Source organism: Dendrobium catenatum, unplaced genomic scaffold (assembly GCF_001605985.2).
Source record: "Dendrobium catenatum unplaced genomic scaffold, ASM160598v2 fragScaff_scaffold_692, whole genome shotgun sequence".
Taxonomy (NCBI): Eukaryota; Viridiplantae; Streptophyta; class Magnoliopsida; order Asparagales; family Orchidaceae; genus Dendrobium; species Dendrobium catenatum.
Genome location: NW_021319154.1, coordinates 1058623 through 1077676, shown reverse-complemented (window position 1 = coordinate 1077676; position 19054 = coordinate 1058623). Strand labels below are relative to the sequence as shown.

Genomic DNA, 19054 nt, shown 5'->3' with positions numbered 1-19054 from the left:
TCATATTTTTAGTTGTGTGGTTTACTTCCCAATAAAATCTTCAGCTTATGATGTGACGCTATAAACACCCTAATTATCATAATTTGTGTGATAATTAATAGATAAACATTCATCCATTTAAAATCAATATTTTCTTCTTTTTTGCCAAACTTCTGACGCAAAATATCAACCTAATTGATGATTTATAACAATTTACTAAAAAATGAATGGGAACAAATGATTGAATTAATCATTTAAATTGAGGATCAAAATTCATTAATATATAGATTTTTGTAATTTTGGCTAATTCTAAAAACAAATTATATGTATTAAAATATGAAATTATTATGAATAAAATATTTTTTTAGTTATTATAAAAAGTAACATCTTAGCATAATTTTTTTTTAAATAATAAAAAATAGTGATCAAACATAAATAAAAAATAGTGATCAAACATAATTATGATTGCTATCTGAAAATAAAGCAGTTTGAAACTGTCCAAAATATATCCTAAATTATTAAATTGAATGGCTCAATATACTTTTTAATTTTTCTTATTTTATAATTTTAAAATAAAATATTTACATAAAATATTGTTGCATTCTGGAATATTCGCGGCGGTAGAGAAATATATAGTTTAACGTCTTAGCATTGTACGAAGATCCAGCACACAATCAGATAAGAGAGATAGTGTATCGTTCATAAGAGACACAAGAGTTTTTACGTGGAAACCCCTGAAAAGGGGGAAAAACCACGGGGCTTGTCCAAGTTTGAATGAATCCACTTGCATTTGCAGTTGATTACAAATGAGGCCATTCCTTGGGAGTTTAACGTCTTAGCATTGTACGAAGATCCAGCACACAATCAGATAAGAGAGATAGTGTATCGTTCATAAGAGACACAAGAGTTTTTACGTGGAAACCCCTGAAAAGGGGGAAAAACCACGGGGCTTGTCCAAGTTTGAATGAATCCACTTGCATTTGCACTTGTCCAAGTTTGACTTAAATGAGGCCATTACGTGGAAACACCTGACACCCGAACTTCTATCGTACTGTTGTTATTTGTAATCTGATCGCCCTCAGAGGCGAATCAGCCAATTGTAACCGACTTATATTCTAGTGGAACCATTTTCAACTAGGCTAGGCCTCGTGGTTTTTCCCTTTTCAAGGGTTTTCCACGTAAAAAATCTTGTGTTCTCTGTGTGTGAGCTGGATATCCATGCAAAGCTAGGACGTATAATTAAAACTCTATCGCTGCATATATTCAAGCCCGCAACAAATATAATTATCATAGAACTAAAATTTGAAAAATTATCAATAAATGTGTCATAATATCATAGACACTGCTAGGGTAGTTTTTTAATAAACTTTTTTGTCTATTTAGAACTAGTGTAATTGAGAATAAAATTTAAGAAAATAAATAAATAATATATATACTGATTAAGTTAAATTTTATTAGATTTATTTTAATATTAATATTTTAAGAAAAAACAGATTATATTAAAATTAAAATTAATTAAGTAATTTTAAAAATATGCTACCAAGGTTTTAAAAACAGGAGCGGACCTGTCAGTTCAACCGGTTAAACATCCAACCGGACAACTGATCGATTTGGTCTTTTGATATTATAACTACATTTTCTTAACCAGAAGAAGGCCCTTGAAATCGACGGTCGAATCATGCGACAAGTGAACCGGTCCCTATTTTTTCAAAATCGGGATCTTGTTACAAAGCCCTTTCTTCCCCAATTCGATGTCTATCCTATCATATATCTTCTTCGATCTCTCGATCCAAACTCTAACAGTCAAGGGATTTCTTCTTCTTATCAAACCTTAAACCTAGAGCAATATTTTCGTTGCAGGTTGGTATTCATGGCGTTGAATCTATGAAAAAGCAAACCAGTATGTCCTCTTTTACCCCCTTCACATCTAGTCTCAATGGATGCTTCTTCTATAGGCACTATATTAATTTGCTTTGTTATGTAGGTTGCATCATTCGAATGTTGAATCTAAACCATCAGCCGAATCCCGATGACACCACAAGCTGGAACATTCGAGAAATGCTTGAAAATTTGATGCAAGATAAAAATGTTGCGATAATGTCAGATAAAAGGTGTGGAAATTCCTTGAATTCAGCCATGCATGATGCTCAAGAAGCAGATCAATGCACCCAAGGTGTTTGTGCAAATGTCTCTTTAATTTTTATAAAAATTATTTAGTTAGATTGTCATATTATTATGTGTCTAAATTCTTAGAATTATGAGACTTTGGGTTAGATTGTTATATTATGATGTTAATTTTATTAATTTTTAATAATACTATTATTTATTACGTAATCTAATTCGACTCTAATTGATATTAGATCTAATTTTCATAGTCTTTCATGCTACTATAATATAATTTATTGAAATGATGTATTTTGAAGTTTAAAGAAAAAAACATAGATTCTTTAATTCCCCCAAATGCTGGCGAGTCCGTGCATGAGTGCTTCGCTTGTCAATGCTCTCCACAATCTTCCTCCGACACAAAAGTGAGGGAAAGAGCATCTATGATTTACTTTGGCCTCAATTTTCTTATATTTGTTACTTTGCCAATACTCAAACTGTAGAATATTTTTCTTTATTGAACTTTCTTAGCCCAACATTCTACCGTTCTGTTTTTGCCTATTCGACCACTGTTCAATAGAAATTTGTTGCGTCATATGTGCCGAAGTGTGTATTAAATGACTGGATCAGAGTCAAATAGATCAATAATGAGGTTCATTAAAAAAAAAAATATATAATAATAACTTCTAAGAAATTTTAATCCAAAGCCAAGCGTATTAAATTTCAAAAAAATTGAAGTTTTTGGTTTTATTTGGGACGTTTTATTATTGTTTCTTAAAACAGCTTTATAGTACAAATATTAAAATTTATGTACTATAAAGCTATTCTAAAAAACAGTAAAAAAGTCATCCTAAACAAAGACTTAGCCATTTTGTTTGAAATTCAATTGAGGAGTCCATTGTATACAGTTAATGCATATAAAAAAGTATGTGTATAGATGCGAGCACGACACACTTGTATACTAATATGAGTATATGAGTGTGTATTCATGCGAGCGTGAATACATAGTTGTGTATTCATGCCTACACTATAAACAACTCTACGTACATTACGCGTATGCAAAGTTGTAACTGTTATTAAAGACAATTTTGAAATTATTATAGAAAAAAACACTCTCTAAACTCATTGCTAAAAATTTGTGATCTTTATTGTTCATAAAATCCAAATGTAAAACGGTTTAATTGGCCTAATATCCTCATTCTTATTTTAGTATATTCAAATTAATTATTATTTGTCAAATATAATGACAAACATTTTTATCTAAATATATGATAATCATATGATCAATTGAAATTCATCATCAAAATGAGAAATATTCATAATTTGCATATACTATAATTTTACATAACACAAGATTAAAAAATACATATATATAATTTCCCAAGAAAAATATTTGCTAGCAAATAAAGTATTGCTTGTTAATAATCAACATCAAAAGAATTATTTCAAATAGCATTTATAAAAAATAAAACAAAATTTTTAAATACAACATTGTAATATAATTATAAACAAATAAAATACAATAGATATAATTTATTTACTCCTAATTATTACTTGTTAGTATATATATTTGGATAGAAAGAATTTATCATCTTACTAATATTTGAAAATCCCACATCCACAAAGATGTTAAGAGCAAACTCATATGAGAATGAGATTTTTATGTTAAAAAATCTTGGAAGGAGAAAAAATATGAGGCTCTAATTGAAATGTTTTTAAAAGTGAAAGCTATATATTACAAAAGATGATTTTGTTTATAAACGATGACTATATTGTCATAGGCATGAACTCTGAAGTATGTTTTCCATGATGGAAGTAAGAGCTTTTAGGAGATGACGAAAGATTGCCTCAGATCACTTTTCATATGTCAATAGAGACAAATGACTTAAATTTTATTTGGGACAACTTTCTTACTGCTTCATGAAATAGTTTTTTTGGACAAATTTTTTAATTTTTGTACTAAAAGTCTATTTTAAAAAGCAGCAAGAAAGCCGTCCCAAACGAAATCTTATTTGGAATGACTGCAACATTGTATAAAGGTCGTTATGAAGTTATCGTAGAGAAAATAATTCAGCTAGTATAATTGCAGAAAGCAACTTTCCGAAACATAAATTTTTGAAAAACAATTAGAAAATTATGATTGTTATTTTAAAACAAAGCAGCTAGAAAATTAATCCAAACAAATCATAAGTGACCAAAAAGACAAACATTGGAAGGCATGAGAGGAGTTGTTTGGAAATTTCAAACACCTTATAATGATTGATGATTTGCTCAAAATTTTTCCTTGTAGGAGGGGGAGATTGATAAGCATCCACGCTTTTTTTTTTGGGACATTTAGGTCATTTAAGGCAAAGTCATACACACAACGCATACACATAGACTCGAACCCTGGACCTCTTAGTTGGAAGTCTAAGCTCTCAACCAATAAGCCAAGGAGAGTTGTGTGCATCCACGCTTTGATGGTAATTTTAAATTTTTGTACTTTAATATAATATTTTATAAAGCGAAAGCAAATTAAAAGCCATCTCAAACGGGCAATACTTTCTTAAAATTTAAACACGCACGACAGAATCTCTTTCAGGTGGGCCCAAAGAAAACAGTGCCTTCCTTTTCTCCCGTTCAAAACCCACAGCAAAGACGTGAAAGAGCAAGACCGAGGCCGAGAGAGAGAGAGCAATGAGCAAATCCCCTGGCCAATTGCCGCTTAGGCAAGAGAACGACGGTTCCCCGCCGCTGCAATCAGCGGCTGTGGCGGCGGCCGCGGCGGCCGCGGCGGCGGCTATTGCTTCTCGAGGTCCTCTGCAGAAGACCAGCTCCAAAGTAAAAGAAGTGCACTCGACGAAAGCGTTTGGGTTCCCTCTCCGTTCTCTCATACGCGATCCAGATGAGCAGATTCCGCCGCCTCCAATTAGCGAATTAAGTGAAGCACCGGCGGTTAATTCCCCTGATGGGTTGCCGAAGGAGAACTCCCTCGACTCCCCACTCCGATCCCCTGTGCGACGATTGGAGAACCAAGCTCCCTTGCCTATTCCCCAAACGAATAAAGAAACACCGTTCCTGGCTTCGCCTTTCCGATCCCTGATGCGGGGAGCGGACAGCAAGTCCTCTACTTCTTCGCAGCAGCCATTATCAACTCATAACGAGAACTCATCGAGATCACCTGCAGGAGATGGGACGGTCGAGAACGCTGGAAGCCCGATGTTGCAGACGGGAAGATCGACTGAAAAACCGTTCACGATGGACAGGATGGCAGCACCGCCAGCGACTATGTCGGCGAAGGTCGGCCGCGGTGTAGTGAATGGGATGCGCGTGGAATCGGGAGTCCTACGATGGCCGGCGATGAAGAAGGCCGAATTGGGGCTCAGGATTTTGGAGGTGGTTCTCTGTCTGATCTCCTTCTCGGTGATGGCGGCCGATAAGACAACCGGTTGGGCCGGTGACTCGTTCGACCGCTACCAGGAATTCCGGTTCGTTCCGGTTTGCAGGATTGGAACAATTTGGCCCGGGTTGATTAAATATTTTGAATTTTTTGTTATATTTTGGTTGCAGGTATTGCATTTCAATGAATGTTATCGCGTTCGTGTACTCCGTATTTCAAGTGTTCGCTCAGTTTTATCATAAGATGAAGAAGAGAAGCATCATAGACCCTCCTTTGACTTACTATTTGGATTTTTCCATGGATCAGGTAAGTGCAAATTTTGTGTTTGAAAGAGCAATTAATATTTGTAAACTATTAAAATTATGGAGCCTAATTTTTTAATGATAAAATCTTTATAAGTTATTTTTGAATCTCTTTTTTTTTTTTAATTATTGAGAATCTTTTACTAATTTATTTTTATGGGCTATGAGAATATTTTAAAGATCTTGTATTAATGTAAAGATTTTAATGAGATAATTTCTTAACTTTGAGATATCTTGTGAGATTTTATAATATCTTATGAGATTTTTTAGAAATTTCTCTATATTCAAACTCATTAATTAAAAAAATTATTTTAAGAAATAGAAGAAAATCATTCAAAACGAAATCTGAATGCATCTAATCCCTTCTAGCTCCATAATGACAGAAGCCTGGTGCACACTACACATTCTTTCTCTACATTGAGATTGTGGTGATAATTATTTTCATGGTTAATTTGTTATAAGTAGTGTAAAGCTATTAAGGCTTCATTTGGGACGGCTTTTTTATAAGTAAGTTTTTAGTACAAAAATTAAAATTTTTGTACTAAAAACTTACTTTAAGAAGCAATAAGAAAACCGTCCCAAACGAAGCTTAACATATAATTGTTTCACTACATAACAAATCTATGTTATTGCGGAATAACTTAACATGATTCCAGGGACTCATGGTTTCTCTACAAAGCTCTTCGTTCCAATATGAGGTTTCATTTGGGACTGCTTATTAAAGCAGCTTTTTAGTATAAAAATTTTAATTTTGCTACTAAAAAGCTATGTTAAAAAGCAATAAAAAAACTGTCCCAAACAAAACTCGAATCTTCTATATTGTGTGATCATACAGCTGAAGCTTTTGCAAATTTCAGGTTTTGGCTTACCTCCTGATGTCTGCGTCATCGTCGGCAGCTGCTCGCAATGACGATTGGATCTCCATGTTTGGGAACGATAAATTCACAGACATGATCAATGGCTCCATCGCAATGTCTTTCCTTGCTTTCTTGGCATTTGCTATGAGCTCTATAATTTCAGCTGACAAGCTCTTCAGTTGGAAGCCCTGAAAGCACAGGAGTGCCTATGCTTCGCTTTAACAGTATGTTGTAAATTTCATATACGTGTTTATATATTTTTTTTCTTGTTTGATAAATTCACATTCCCATAATGGAAGGGAAATTATTATCAGGGAGTGACTTCATTACTTGTAATATTGTAGCTGTGCTTCTATTTTGCCATTGCCATTTCTTAGCAGGTATTGCTAAGCAACAGAGTTATTTAGGCTGGCAATATAGATTTGTTTAATTATTTTGCAAGATGAATAAAATATAAGCATAAGTTGGAAGGCCACTTTGTATATACCACATAATTTATTTGTACTGCAGCAAGATAATTGAAAAGCTATAGATGTACTGCAGCAAGATAATGGAAAAGCTATAGATGGCAATTAAAAGTTTCGTTTGGGACAGATTTCTTACTGTTTTTTAAAGTAGTTTTTTAGTATAAAAATTTTATTTGTACTAGAAAGCTGCTCTAAGAAGCAGGAAGAAAGCCTTTTCAAACTAAGCAAAAGTTAGCTGATATGTTATGACAAATGGAGGGAGGAATGCACTAAGGATTTCTCAATCAAAGGACCCTCCTTGCTAGCAGCAATAGAACTGCAGAAATGGCACTGAATGCTGCTATTTTTGAAATGAATTCATGTCTTTCAATCTTTAGGAATATTTATTCTACTTCATTGAGATGATATTTACACAGGAGCAGCTATTTTTCTTTTGCAGTTTTCTGTCTGTAATAATCTAAAATGGGTGCAATAGGAGTGATTGTAAACATATTTAGTTCTTTTTAAGAAAGAGAAACTTGGGCTGGAAGGGTTTCTAAAATCTTTGGATTTATTTTGAGATTAGTATAATATAATATTTTATTGATTATTTATATATTACACTCATCTCAAAATTTTTTTATAAATTTTAAAACTCAATCCTACTTAAGTGTGGTTAGAATAATATGACCCTATACTCACCCTTTTCAAGTCCTACAATCATGGGCCTAAAAAAAAAATATTTAGAGGGGATATTTTATAATATTTTGGGCATTTTGGGAATTTCGCCCCCCCGAAAAATCTTTTTAGCCATAATTTCATCCATTATAAACGTCTTTACCCAACCCCAAAAAAAATTTTTTTGCCCACCCTGAAAAAAGAAGCTGGATCTGCCGCTGCCTACAATCCTTCTCTGTCATATTTATCATTCTCCAAAGAAAATCAACATCTAGCTATCTGATTACAAAATCTCAATTGCCATTCATAAATTACAAACGATATTGTATTGAACTGAAATTATACAAAGCAAATAATGAAATATGAAAAAGAATGAACTTGGGCCTGGGAAGGGGGGTTACCTGAATTCAAATTCTGGTTATTCTTTGTGTCAGAATCCAACTTGCATGAAGAAACTCCCATTGTAGAAAGTGAATTACACATCTTAACATGCCAAGTAAAATGTTAGCGAGAAATTAATACTTAAATCATGTTATTCCTTTTCCCTTTAGCAGATTGAGCAACTTGCAGAAATGGCAAGTCAAATGCTTCAGGAAGACACTCTCATAATGGCATCTGGATCTGCTTCAACCTGCTGAACCAAATTGAATGAAGAATCACATGAAACAGATCATACTTCTCAGGCTTAGCATGCCATAGAAAATGCTTCTGCACCCTCTTAACACATTCCTGCATTTTGAGATACCTTTTGAGAGGGATTTCCAATAATATTTTCTTTAAATCTGCTATGTCTTTCTCTGCTATGACCACTGAGAAGGTGCTCCAGTTCAGAACTTCTTCAAATGGAAGCACAAAATTGTCTGCAATGATCACAGGGACACACTCATAATAAATAGCCTCCACTATCCTTGGACTGTTTACTTCATATCCCATTGGACAGATACAGAATCTGCTTGACTTCATATGCTCAACATAAGACATGTTTCTGGAGACCCGTCTGGGTAGCCGGCGGAAGATCCTTATATCTCCTTCGGTGTCGTTTCCCCAGAGCTTCTCAAGTGTCGGTCGCACTCTGCCGTGCATCAAGCCAGCATAGAAGGCCAGAATAGGCCGTTGGGAGAGTCTTTTCCCACCAATGTATTTGAGAGGTCTCTTTGGTTCTTTGATGGTTGTTTCTGGGAGAGAAACATCCTTACCGCGAATGAAGATTCCTTCCGAAGTGTCTGCATTGCACAAGGCTTTGATGGTGTTCTTGCGAAGTTCAGTGTGGGATGTTGTGCTATATGGGCCCTAAAGGACATTGAATGGAGATATTTAAATGTTTAAAAATCTGTAATTTACTGAAACTAACATGAGTGAGAGAGAAGAATAATGATAAAAAAATAACAAGAGCTATATTGATTTATTTACATGTTAAATTCAAAAGGGTGGTATTGGTGTCTATGATTTTAGTTAGATTGCAGTATAATGATGCCTATTCTGGTTTTTTATCTTTAGTTTTGGGGATAGAATGGATGAATTTTTGTATGCCTTGCCTATTCATAAATTAATTAACTTTATGCTAAGCTTGATTTATAATCTAATACTAATAAACTTTTAATCAGCTTACTTAAGTCCCAACCAAAAGAAAGCACCTGAGCTTGAGCTTAAGCTTAGGTAGGGCTACGTTTAGCTCAAGTCGGGCTAGCTCAAGAAAACTTCCCAAAAAATTGGTTTAACATTTAAGCGTAAGCTAAGTCGGCCTTAAGCAAGAACCAAACAGCTCCTAAAGGCCAACATCATAGAATCTAAGAAGTTAGATACATTCTTGAAAAAATCTAAATTTCGTTTGGGACAACTTTCTTACTGTATTCTAGAAATTTGTATACTAAAAAATTATTTTAAAAAACAGTAAGAAAGTCATCCCAAACAAAACCCAACTCTGACAGAATTGCAACAAAAATAGAGAATAGGGTCTCAAAAAAACCAACACATTTAATGGGGAAAATTTATATTAGGAAATCCTAATATTTTTTGTTTAAGAATGGGATTATTTTGTTTAACATATGTCGTTGAATTCACATCTCACACATCATTTCACAACACAAACAATTAAATAATATAATCAAACTATTAAACTATAAGACAAATTCAACTAAATTATTAGATATTCAGAAGCACAATCATTACCAAAAAAATTATCAAATTGTCTAATAGTTTAGTTGTATTGAAGAATATCAAGTGAGTTATAATTTTAATAGTTCAGAAAGCTGAAATTATGTTAAGACAAGAAGATAAAGTAAGAAGCATACCCAATCATGGCAAGCTACTAAAAAATGATCAGATCCTCTTGTGCGATTCCAGAAAGGGTATTTAGAAGAGATGTTGTTCACATAGTCCCTCAAAAAGATTGCTAATGGCTTTATATTATGAGACCCGGGTGTATAAACAGCATCCCTTAATCTGCGTGAACTGTAAGGCAGGTAGAACAGGTGAGCCTTTTTTGGATCTTTGACAGCAAATTGTCGACTCTCCTCCATTAATTTCATAAACCATCCTTCAGAAGCGTATATACCTTGAAGTTCTGGCGTATGAAAAATGGGCCTTGATCCATCTGGGTAGATGTATACTTTCAGTATTTTCTCCATGAGTTCATAGCTCCTGGAAACATAGAATTTGAGAATTTAAGCAGTTTGGTTCTAAAACGATGTTGTACATAAATTTGCTGAGTACTATCTAATTTCCACCTTTACAATTCTTTCTAAAATGAATTTGGTTTGTAAAATATTACAAAGGATTCTGAATTCATTTTAAATTAAATTTTTTTTTAGTTTAGTTACTCAAAATTGCACCAGCCACCAAAAATAGTTCAATTTCTTCTTTTTCAAGAAATAGAAACAAAGAACTAAGAAATCAACATATCCAACTAAGAGAAACAAAAAATTTCAACAGTAACAGTAGAAATTAATTTGAGAGCAACATAACAGAAAGCAGTAACTCACTGTCAGTTCACTAATGGCTCGTGAAGGTTACTGATTAATTAAATAGCGGACATCTTTTCCAAACAAAGCGTGAGGAAATTAAAATAGTTTTACCTTTTGAAAACCGATAGATTCCAGAAAACAGGAGCGTAAAGGTCGGGATCATCAACAAGAAGAGGAGCATGCTCAATCTCTCTCTTTGCATACAGAAGCGCCTCATCAGGTGGCAGGGCCCAAAAAGGTACCTGCAAAACCCATTAGAACTTCAAACAATCCTCAAAGAAAAGAAAAAACCATAAATCTCAAGAAAAAAAGGAAAGTTAAGAGGTAATAGATAGTTTAAGAGTGTTTATGAATATTGCATTTCTATAAATAATCTTCACTTTGAGATATAAGGCGTCAAGCAAAATGTGAAACCCTTGGAGCTTTGGCTCATCTCCCTTCTTCCCCATATACCAGGAGTTGTGGGCACTCTTTAATTTCAGAAGGCCTTCTCCTCCAACTCTTAGGAGCCTTAGGCAAGCTACAATTGCCAAGTTATTCCCTTTAATGCAATGCTTTTTATTATTTTTCTATGATTTCTGAGTTTGGTTCATTACAATGGTGCTCTCATTGAGCGTCCCATCAATACTCCATCATCTTTTTCATGGATTTCCTCTTTGACTCATCCATTCACATAAGATCCACCATAAACTCTTCAGAATCCCACCATATCGCTATCAATCAACCTAATCATGACAAATCCACAAAATCCGCCCACCTCGATGCAACATTATCAATTTCTCAATTCAACATACTCTACAGTCTTGTCGCCTCTAGCTCTTCTTAGACATCACCTCCATCATTAGCTCTCCGCAAAATCTACTCATGACATACAAAATCATGTTCAAATTCACACCGATCTCTCTTTAATCCTCTTCCAATGCCTTATTGATGAGTGTAAAAAATTTTATGCTTTATATGTTAAATTGTCAGTGAAACCATGTTATTTTAGTTGTGTTGTGGACGAAAAATACAAGAAAGAAATGAAATTACAAGTATAATACAACGCCACGATGTCGGACACTACCGCCGCGGCGCCATCATTGACACTGCCAAAGCCCCAAATATGGACATGGCGGCGCTCAGTCTCTGTTTGACAGCGCCGTGGCATTGGAGTAGCGCTACAAAGCCCAATCTCTGTATGCACAGCATTGCGGTGCCAATTTTCAACGCCGTTAAGCCGAGGGGAGTGCCACATGGACGTCGCAGTGCTCAACCGTCAACAACACCGTAGCACTACAGTTGTAACCAACTAGGACACAATCTACCGGCAAAACGACACGTCTATTCATTAAACATCGGGTCCACATTAGCAAGCGCGGTAGAGGAGAAAATTCTTCAGTGTTGAGGCGCTAGTTCATTTTATGGGTGTCGCGGTGCAAGTGTCTAGAGCGTCATGGCGCTAGAGTCCGTTTTCTGTGTTTTTCTATAAATAGTCTATTTGTAACGTTGGTAGGAGAGTTCATTCACTTACTTAATTTCAGTCTTCATTGTGCTTCTCTGCAATTTACTCATGAATGACAACTAAGGGAATTAATGGAGCAGTAGATTCACTTCATAAAAATGTTTGGTCAATATTTGTGGAAGCAATTCTATAAGTTCAAGGAGTGTAGAAGATATCATTGAACCCATCCGATGATATCTTTTTTTCTGCGCTTTTTTTTTTCTTTTGTGCAATTAATAAAAATAAATTTGTTTCACTTGTTCTTCATGTTTGGCTAAATTCTCTAGTTTTAAATTAATGATGTAAATGGAATATGGAGTACTAATAAATTCTATTCATCAATTATTTAATTATGTTTTTCAATATACCAGATCTTCATTTGATGCACATAATGGCTATATGTGCAGTTAATATCAGGTGTAATGTGGAGCCTATTACTGAGTAGAATAATTGTTATAATTATAGTAGACAATATTAGTATCTGCAATAAATATTTTTCCTCGTGAGATCGATGATCTACTCTATCACTATATTATTTGATCCAGCACAGATACTTGCATATATTAAGTGAGATTTTTTATATCAAAGAAAATCTAAGAATTGATAAAGCCCTAAATAATTTTCACAATTTTTTAGGTTACTCTACCACCACCTATCTACAACGGATTTTCCCCTTCATCTTCTTGGATCTGAGCCTAGTCGCTCGTATCTCACAGATCCAAGCCAAGTCCATCAAGGTCAACCAAGATCCGCACCAGACCCACGAGATTTTCCCATCCTATGTCCAAATCTTCAACTTTTCTACCAACCTCCATCGATCCTCATCTTCAAGCAACTCATATCACCTAGATCCATATAATCTAGATCACCCTGATCCAATCCACCGATGTCATTGTTCACAAACATATGTTGTTCTTCACCACCTCCAATCCATCCGATTTGGCTTGCAACGCTACAAAATAGTCTTTCACCATAATTTTCCAAACTTCCATCATAATTTCCACACAATCTCACCCAGATTAAGGGACTCACACCCATCTTCGCCTAGATCCAAATTTGCATTCATCAGATTTCGATCGATCTATATCAACCCAACTCAGCCGATGTCCGCCGTGATTTAAACACAAAATCATCTTGCCGATGCAAATATGGTCACTTAATTATCCGCCTTGCCGCTAGATCTACCTCCACATTTTGCTTGATGTCCTAATGTCTCCAAGCAAAGACTATTTATAGAAATGCAATATTCATAAAGGCTCTATTACTTAACTATAAACTACATTACCTAGTTATAATCTACCAATTACATTATTAACCCTAACATTCCCCAATCCTTCACAAAGACCTTGGAGCTTTAGCTCATCTCCCCCACCCCCACAGCTACCAGTAGCCTTAGACAAGTTACAATCACCTAGTTATCTCCTTTAATGCAATACTTTTATTAATTTTCTATGATTTCTGAGTTTGGTTCGTAACCGGTGCGCATTTACATTCCGACCACCAGTAAGCGGTTTAGCCTCCTTCCTATGCCTCTGATCAAGTGAATAAATCATTAAATTCGCATGGTTTTTAATATACTATTTGAAAATAAGCTCATTACCAACCTCCCGCCCGGTAAAAGCTGGAAGACCGCCATCACCAGAAATCCCTTCCTTCAAGTGTGTCTAAAATAACAAATCAAATTCTAATTAACAAAGTAATTTTTTATTTCCTTTTATAAGATATCTATATTAAGGGAATTCAAATTTAGCAATAACCTCTGTTCTGCATGAATCTGGCTTCTTGTTGCCTGTATGAATGGCCTTTACCTCATAATTCTCGTCTGTAACATTTACAGGGAAGATAAATCAAATCATCCAATCCTATTCTTTCTTAATAACTGATCCCTTAGATTCATCAGAACAGAGTAAATCAACCCCAACATAAACTCATCATAAGAAAAAAACAGAACTTTTGGCAATGATTCATCCCAAATAAAAATAATAATAATAAAACAAAAACGGAAAGAAAGTTTCTGTACCAACTTTAGAATTCACAATCAAAGCGGAATTCCTTGAATCGAGAGAGAAAACAATAGAATCACCGTGGGATGAATTAGTCACGGCGAAGGTTGAAGAGGGGGTTATAACCGAGACGAAGGATTTGGGAAGAGGAGGAAGCGTATTGTTGAGAAAACCGATGAGGGCGGTTGCGATTAGAGCGACGATGAGGATTAGCCGACATGAGTTTCTAGCGGGGCAGCGGCCGCGATGCATGAGACTAGCGCAGGGAGCGGCACCGACCGGCCGGTGGGGAACGGGCATGGCAGGCGGAGGTAACGATGCCGGAGGGTAAGATGAGAAGATTGAAAACTCGTTGAAGAAAATTGTAGCAGATCAATAGCGAGGAGGAGAGCGCGAGGAGCCACCATTACCACCTGTACCATCGCGCCCTGCTGTTTTCGGTCGAGAAGGAATGACGTCGTTATTTATTTGTCGTTCCTTTTGGCTTTTAAAGTACTATTATTTTTAGGGGTGTAAATTTGGGTCAACGGATCGGATTTGGATTGAACTTAGAACTGATCCGATATTATTAGGGTTAACCCGAACTTGATCCAGTTTTAAAAACAGGTCAACTTTTCGGTCCCGAATCTGACCCGATTCGGGTCCGGGTCAACCCGACCCGACACGAATGACCCGGGGTTGACCCATAATTGCTAGTTTTCGTGTCAATTTTTGATTTTCGAGTAAAAAATGAGTCAATCTAAGATTTTTGTGTCAATTTCGGGTCAGTTTCGGATTGCTGGGTCAACACGAACCAGATTCGGTTTTTAAAACGAGTTGATTTATTGAACTCGAACCCAACCCATACGGATCCGGGTTGACCCTAACCCGAATTTTTCGGGTCGGGTTCAGGTCGGATTTCGTTATAGAGCACACAAATATATCCCAAAAACTATAAAAGCCCATATGATGTTATTATTTGCATCATTTTCATTGAACACCAACTCGACTGTCTCTAATTGGCTCTTAGTCAATCGTGAGATCCAGTCGTGGTTCATATGGTTATCACATCTCATTACATGCTGTGTCGCATAGCCTCATATTCTGAATTAGAGTTTCGCTCGTTGCATAATATTAATCATTGTGTATAGTTGCACATGTAGCAAGAAAGACGTTGAGATCAAGAAAATTTTGAAGAAAGTTCAGCACGCGAACTTTCATTCATAAAAATTTCACTTGCGTGATAAGTTGAGATCAACGTATCATTTTGTGACAAGAATTGTGCAAGCGTGTTCATATCGTTGGGCAAATTATTGCGTCCGGTCACCTGACATCCAAACAACCAATTCAGATGCGCCACGTCACCCAAATACATTGGGCCCCCGATATATTTTGCTGATGTGGCGCGTCTGGATTGGTGTCCAGACGAATTCGGACACCGGACGCAATAATTTGCCCATATCGTTGAGACCGTTCGAATAAGCTCGTCCGTATCCAAATTGGACGTCATTTGATGGGCGAATTATTGCGTCCGGTCACCTGACGTCCGGACAACCAATCTGGATGCGCCACGTCACACAAATACACTGGGCCCCGGTATATTTTGCTGACGTGGCGGGTCTGGATTGGTGTCCGGACGAATCCGGACACCAGAAGCAATAATTTGCCCATTTGATGAGCGTCAAGCCCTCTTATAGAAAAAAATTTTGCTTACATAAAATTTTGTGATTGTCATATTATTTTTACGAATTGATCTGTGCAATCATGTTCAGATGATGCATGGGCATATTAGAGCACACAAATATAACATAATTATATCTTTGTTTATACTTGTACTTGCTAATGAGGTGTAAGCTTATGATTGACTCTATTGTTGTTGAGCCGTACTTCCTAGGTCTATATAATAGTATGGTACATTGTTGTGTAAGATACTCTGGTAGACAATAATAGGAAGATAAAACAAAGTAGAATGCAGAATAATATCCAATGTATCTTACACAGCAATGTACCATCATATTATATAGATCTAGGAAGTATGGCTCAAGAACAAGAGAGCCAATCATAAGCTTACACCTCATTAGCAAGTACAAATATAAGATATAATTATGTTATATCTATGTGCTATAATATAGATTTTTCCCTCCTAAAAAAATATTTTTGCCTTAATTTTGATTATAGTGGATCTTCTTTCTATTAAGTTTATTTTAAGAAGAGTTTATACATAATTAATCAATTAACTTCCATATAACTTAGTGAGCATAAAATTTTCCTCTACTTTCACCTAAAACTAATGTGCTAAATAATTGGAGTTTTAGTCAACTCCAATTATTCTGGATGGCTATAACAAATGAATGTCTGATGTTATATATTGAGTAATAAATATTTGATTTTGTTCTTAATGAAGTTAATATGAGCATTATAAAAAAAATGCAAAGTTTGTAATTATTTTTTAATTCATACAAATAAAAAATTTTACTTAGAATTTTAGTTTATATATATTTTTACTTAGAAATATCTAAATTCATAAAGAAAATTTTTAGCCATCATAACTTCAAATTTATTGAATTCATTTAATCAATGCTAATAACATAATGTTGAGATTCACTATTGTTGCGTCCAGGAGTATTCACGGCAGTAGAGAAATATAAAATTTATCGTCTTAGCGTTGTACGGAAATCCAGCACGCAATCAGATAAGAGAGATGGTCTAGCATTTATGAGACACCAAGATTTTTATGTGGAAAACCCCTGAAAAGGGGGGAAAATCAAGAGGCCTAGCCCAGTTTGAATGAATCCACTAGTATTGCGGTCGATTACAAATGAGGTCTTTCCTTGGGAGAAGGCCTTAGCTTGATGTACATTTTATATAATACATTACATGATATGAATACAGAGAATCACTAATGACATGTTCGTTTGTTCTGGAGGACCGTAGTCTGCGGACGACGGAGGTCGGAAGGCTTGTAGTCGGTGGGTGACGTAAGTCAGGAGGAGCGTAGTCGGCTGGCGACGGAGGTCGGAAGGACTGTAGTCGGCAGGCGACGTAAGTCAGGAAGACTGTAGTCGGCGGGCGATAGAGGTCGGAAAGATTGTAGTCGGCGAGCGACATAAGTCAGGAGGACCGCAGTAGGCGGGCGACAGAGGTCGGAAAGACTGTAGTCAGCGGGCGACATAAGTCAGGAGGACTGTAGTCGGCGGGCGACGGAGGTCGGAAAGACTGTAGTCGGTGGGCGACGTAAGTCAGAAGGACCGTAGTGGGCGGGCGACATAAGTCATGAGGATCATAGTCAGCTGGCGACGGAGGTAAGAAGGACAGTTGCCTTGCGAGGGAGGCTGGAAGACTGTGTTTGACGATGAAGGTCAGAAGGACGACGTCAGGTAGAAGTCCAACAATGGAAAGAAATTCATATTCGGATAAATATCCAGCGAAAGTCCGATAACCAGTAGAAGTCCGGCATCGGGTAAAACTTGGCGAAGAGTGAAGGTCAAGTGTCGGGTAGAAGTCCGACGTCTGTTGGTGGACGAGGAGAACTCCAGCATCTCTTGGGCGGAATTTCGGCGTCAGGAGGGAACTTTGTCGTTAATTGAGAAGAATTTCGGCATCCCATGAAAGTTGGGTAGAATTCTGGCGTTCTCCTGAATATCTGGCATAGTTTCGGCGTATTCAGGCGGCGGGAAGAACTCCAGCGGTGGTAGAGGAGGAGAGGATTCTCCTTTTCCCCTTTCTCTTCTTCTTCCCTTCTTCTTCTCTCTCTTCACTTCCCTCCCTTTTGTGAAGAATGAGGGCTCTATTTATAATTTTTTCTAGGATGACATAGCTCGTAAATAGTCTTGAGATCAGGGGTGAATTGGGAGTGGTTTGAATGGACGACCGATATCGAATCTTTTGATCATGCACCGTTCGTTGGACATTTGAAGGACTTAATGATGTCGGAATTTGGTGATCTTTGGCTAGTTGGATTCTTCTCGTCGATCCGTTCGATTCGAGTATAAGCTTGTTAAAATCGGAGTCAGTTTGGCAACTCAAATTGTGGTTTGAACCTCCCAACAGTGCTTCGGGCCCTTGATTCGGACCCACTTGGGCTCGGATTGGGTTGAATTTGGTGTCGTTGGGTTCGTATTTCCGAGACGCTCAGTTTGACTATAAGCTCGCTGAAATCGGAGTTCAGGTGCTCCCGGATTTAATTTTTGAAGTTTCCGACTAGCTTTTTGCCTAGAGATTCATGCCCGATCGAGATAATTTTTGCACGACGTATCAACTATGATCAATTTTTAAACCGTTCAATTATACCAAAAAAAATCAAATTATTCCCTCTTTGTGTAACTATGTATGTGCCAGTAGTTAAAAGAAAATAAGTAAAATACGAAGAAAAATCATTCTAAAAGGCCATAAAATTTAAGCGTGAGAGTAAATCATTAATTGGGGCAATTTTTGTTGTTTTCTAAAACATTTTTTAATAAAAAAAAATTGAATTAAAAATATTTACACTAAAAAATTTCTTTAAAAGAAGTAAGAAAATTATCTCAAATATAATCAACTGTTTTCTAAAACAAAATTGATTGAAAACAACAACAAAAATCAGTGGTCAAAAGCAGTTCCAAACAATCAAGAAAAATTATTTGTGTGGAGTCCGAACGAGAAGCTGCATTTGCAGGCTCGGCATATAATAATCTTCCCAAACTAAGCCTTAGTAGGATTAATTATTCTGAGCAGACACCGAATGTCGTCCGGCCGGAGATCAGAATGTGTCACGTCACCTCTTGCTCGATTCCGCCGCTCGGTATCACTCGGTACCATGGCTCGATACTGTTTACGTGACTGAATCTGATTGGTCTCTGGATAACTTTCTGCATCCACATAGAATAATTTCTCCTGGGTAGGG

At 36.2% G+C, this 19054-nt stretch overlaps 2 protein-coding genes across 3 annotated transcripts; one reads left to right on the top strand and one right to left on the bottom strand.

Annotated features, from left to right (window-relative positions):
- The first annotated feature begins 4704 nt into the window (after positions 1-4704).
- Positions 4705-7095, top strand: LOC110104075 (CASP-like protein 4A3). The gene is made up of 3 exons (XM_020833029.2): positions 4705-5549; positions 5632-5767; positions 6621-7095. Exons 1-3 carry the CDS (start codon positions 4759-4761, stop codon positions 6810-6812), a joined length of 1119 nt encoding a protein of 372 aa, XP_020688688.1. The 5' UTR covers positions 4705-4758; the 3' UTR covers positions 6813-7095.
- Positions 7096-7402: 307 nt separating this feature from the next.
- LOC110104073 (probable glycosyltransferase At5g03795) lies at positions 7403-14637 on the bottom strand. Of its 2 annotated transcripts, XM_020833024.2 has the most exons (6): positions 14211-14637; positions 13948-14012; positions 13795-13854; positions 10819-10949; positions 10036-10384; positions 7403-9034 (listed from the first exon to the last, which is right to left on the bottom strand). In XM_020833024.2, the coding sequence occupies exons 1-6, from the start codon at positions 14491-14493 to the stop codon at positions 8348-8350; spliced, it is 1575 nt and encodes a 524-aa protein (XP_020688683.1). In that variant the 5' UTR covers positions 14494-14637; the 3' UTR covers positions 7403-8347. The 2 variants fall into 2 exon arrangements, with proteins under 2 accessions (XP_020688683.1, XP_020688685.1); XM_020833026.2 differs by lacking the exons at positions 13795-13854; positions 13948-14012 and having other exon boundaries at positions 7404-9034; positions 14215-14637.
- Positions 14638-19054: the final 4417 nt, after the last annotated feature.

Excerpts from the sequence above, each read along its gene's own strand:
- LOC110104075 (XM_020833029.2), top strand. The coding sequence starts at position 4,759 with ATGAGCAAATCCCCTGGCCAATTGCCGCTTAGGCAAGAGAACGACGGT. Across the intron at positions 5,550-5,631 it reads GACCGCTACCAGGAATTCCG|GTATTGCATTTCAATGAATG; the intron begins GTTCGTTCCGGT and ends TTTTGGTTGCAG. Across the intron at positions 5,768-6,620 it reads TGGATTTTTCCATGGATCAG|GTTTTGGCTTACCTCCTGAT; the intron begins GTAAGTGCAAAT and ends TGCAAATTTCAG.
- LOC110104073 (XM_020833024.2), bottom strand. The coding sequence starts at position 14,493 with ATGCCCGTTCCCCACCGGCCGGTCGGTGCCGCTCCCTGCGCTAGTCTC. Across the intron at positions 14,013-14,210 it reads GATTGTGAATTCTAAAGTTG|ACGAGAATTATGAGGTAAAG; the intron begins GTACAGAAACTT and ends TAAATGTTACAG. Across the intron at positions 10,950-13,794 it reads CAGCTTTTACCGGGCGGGAG|GTACCTTTTTGGGCCCTGCC; the intron begins GTTGGTAATGAG and ends TGGGTTTTGCAG.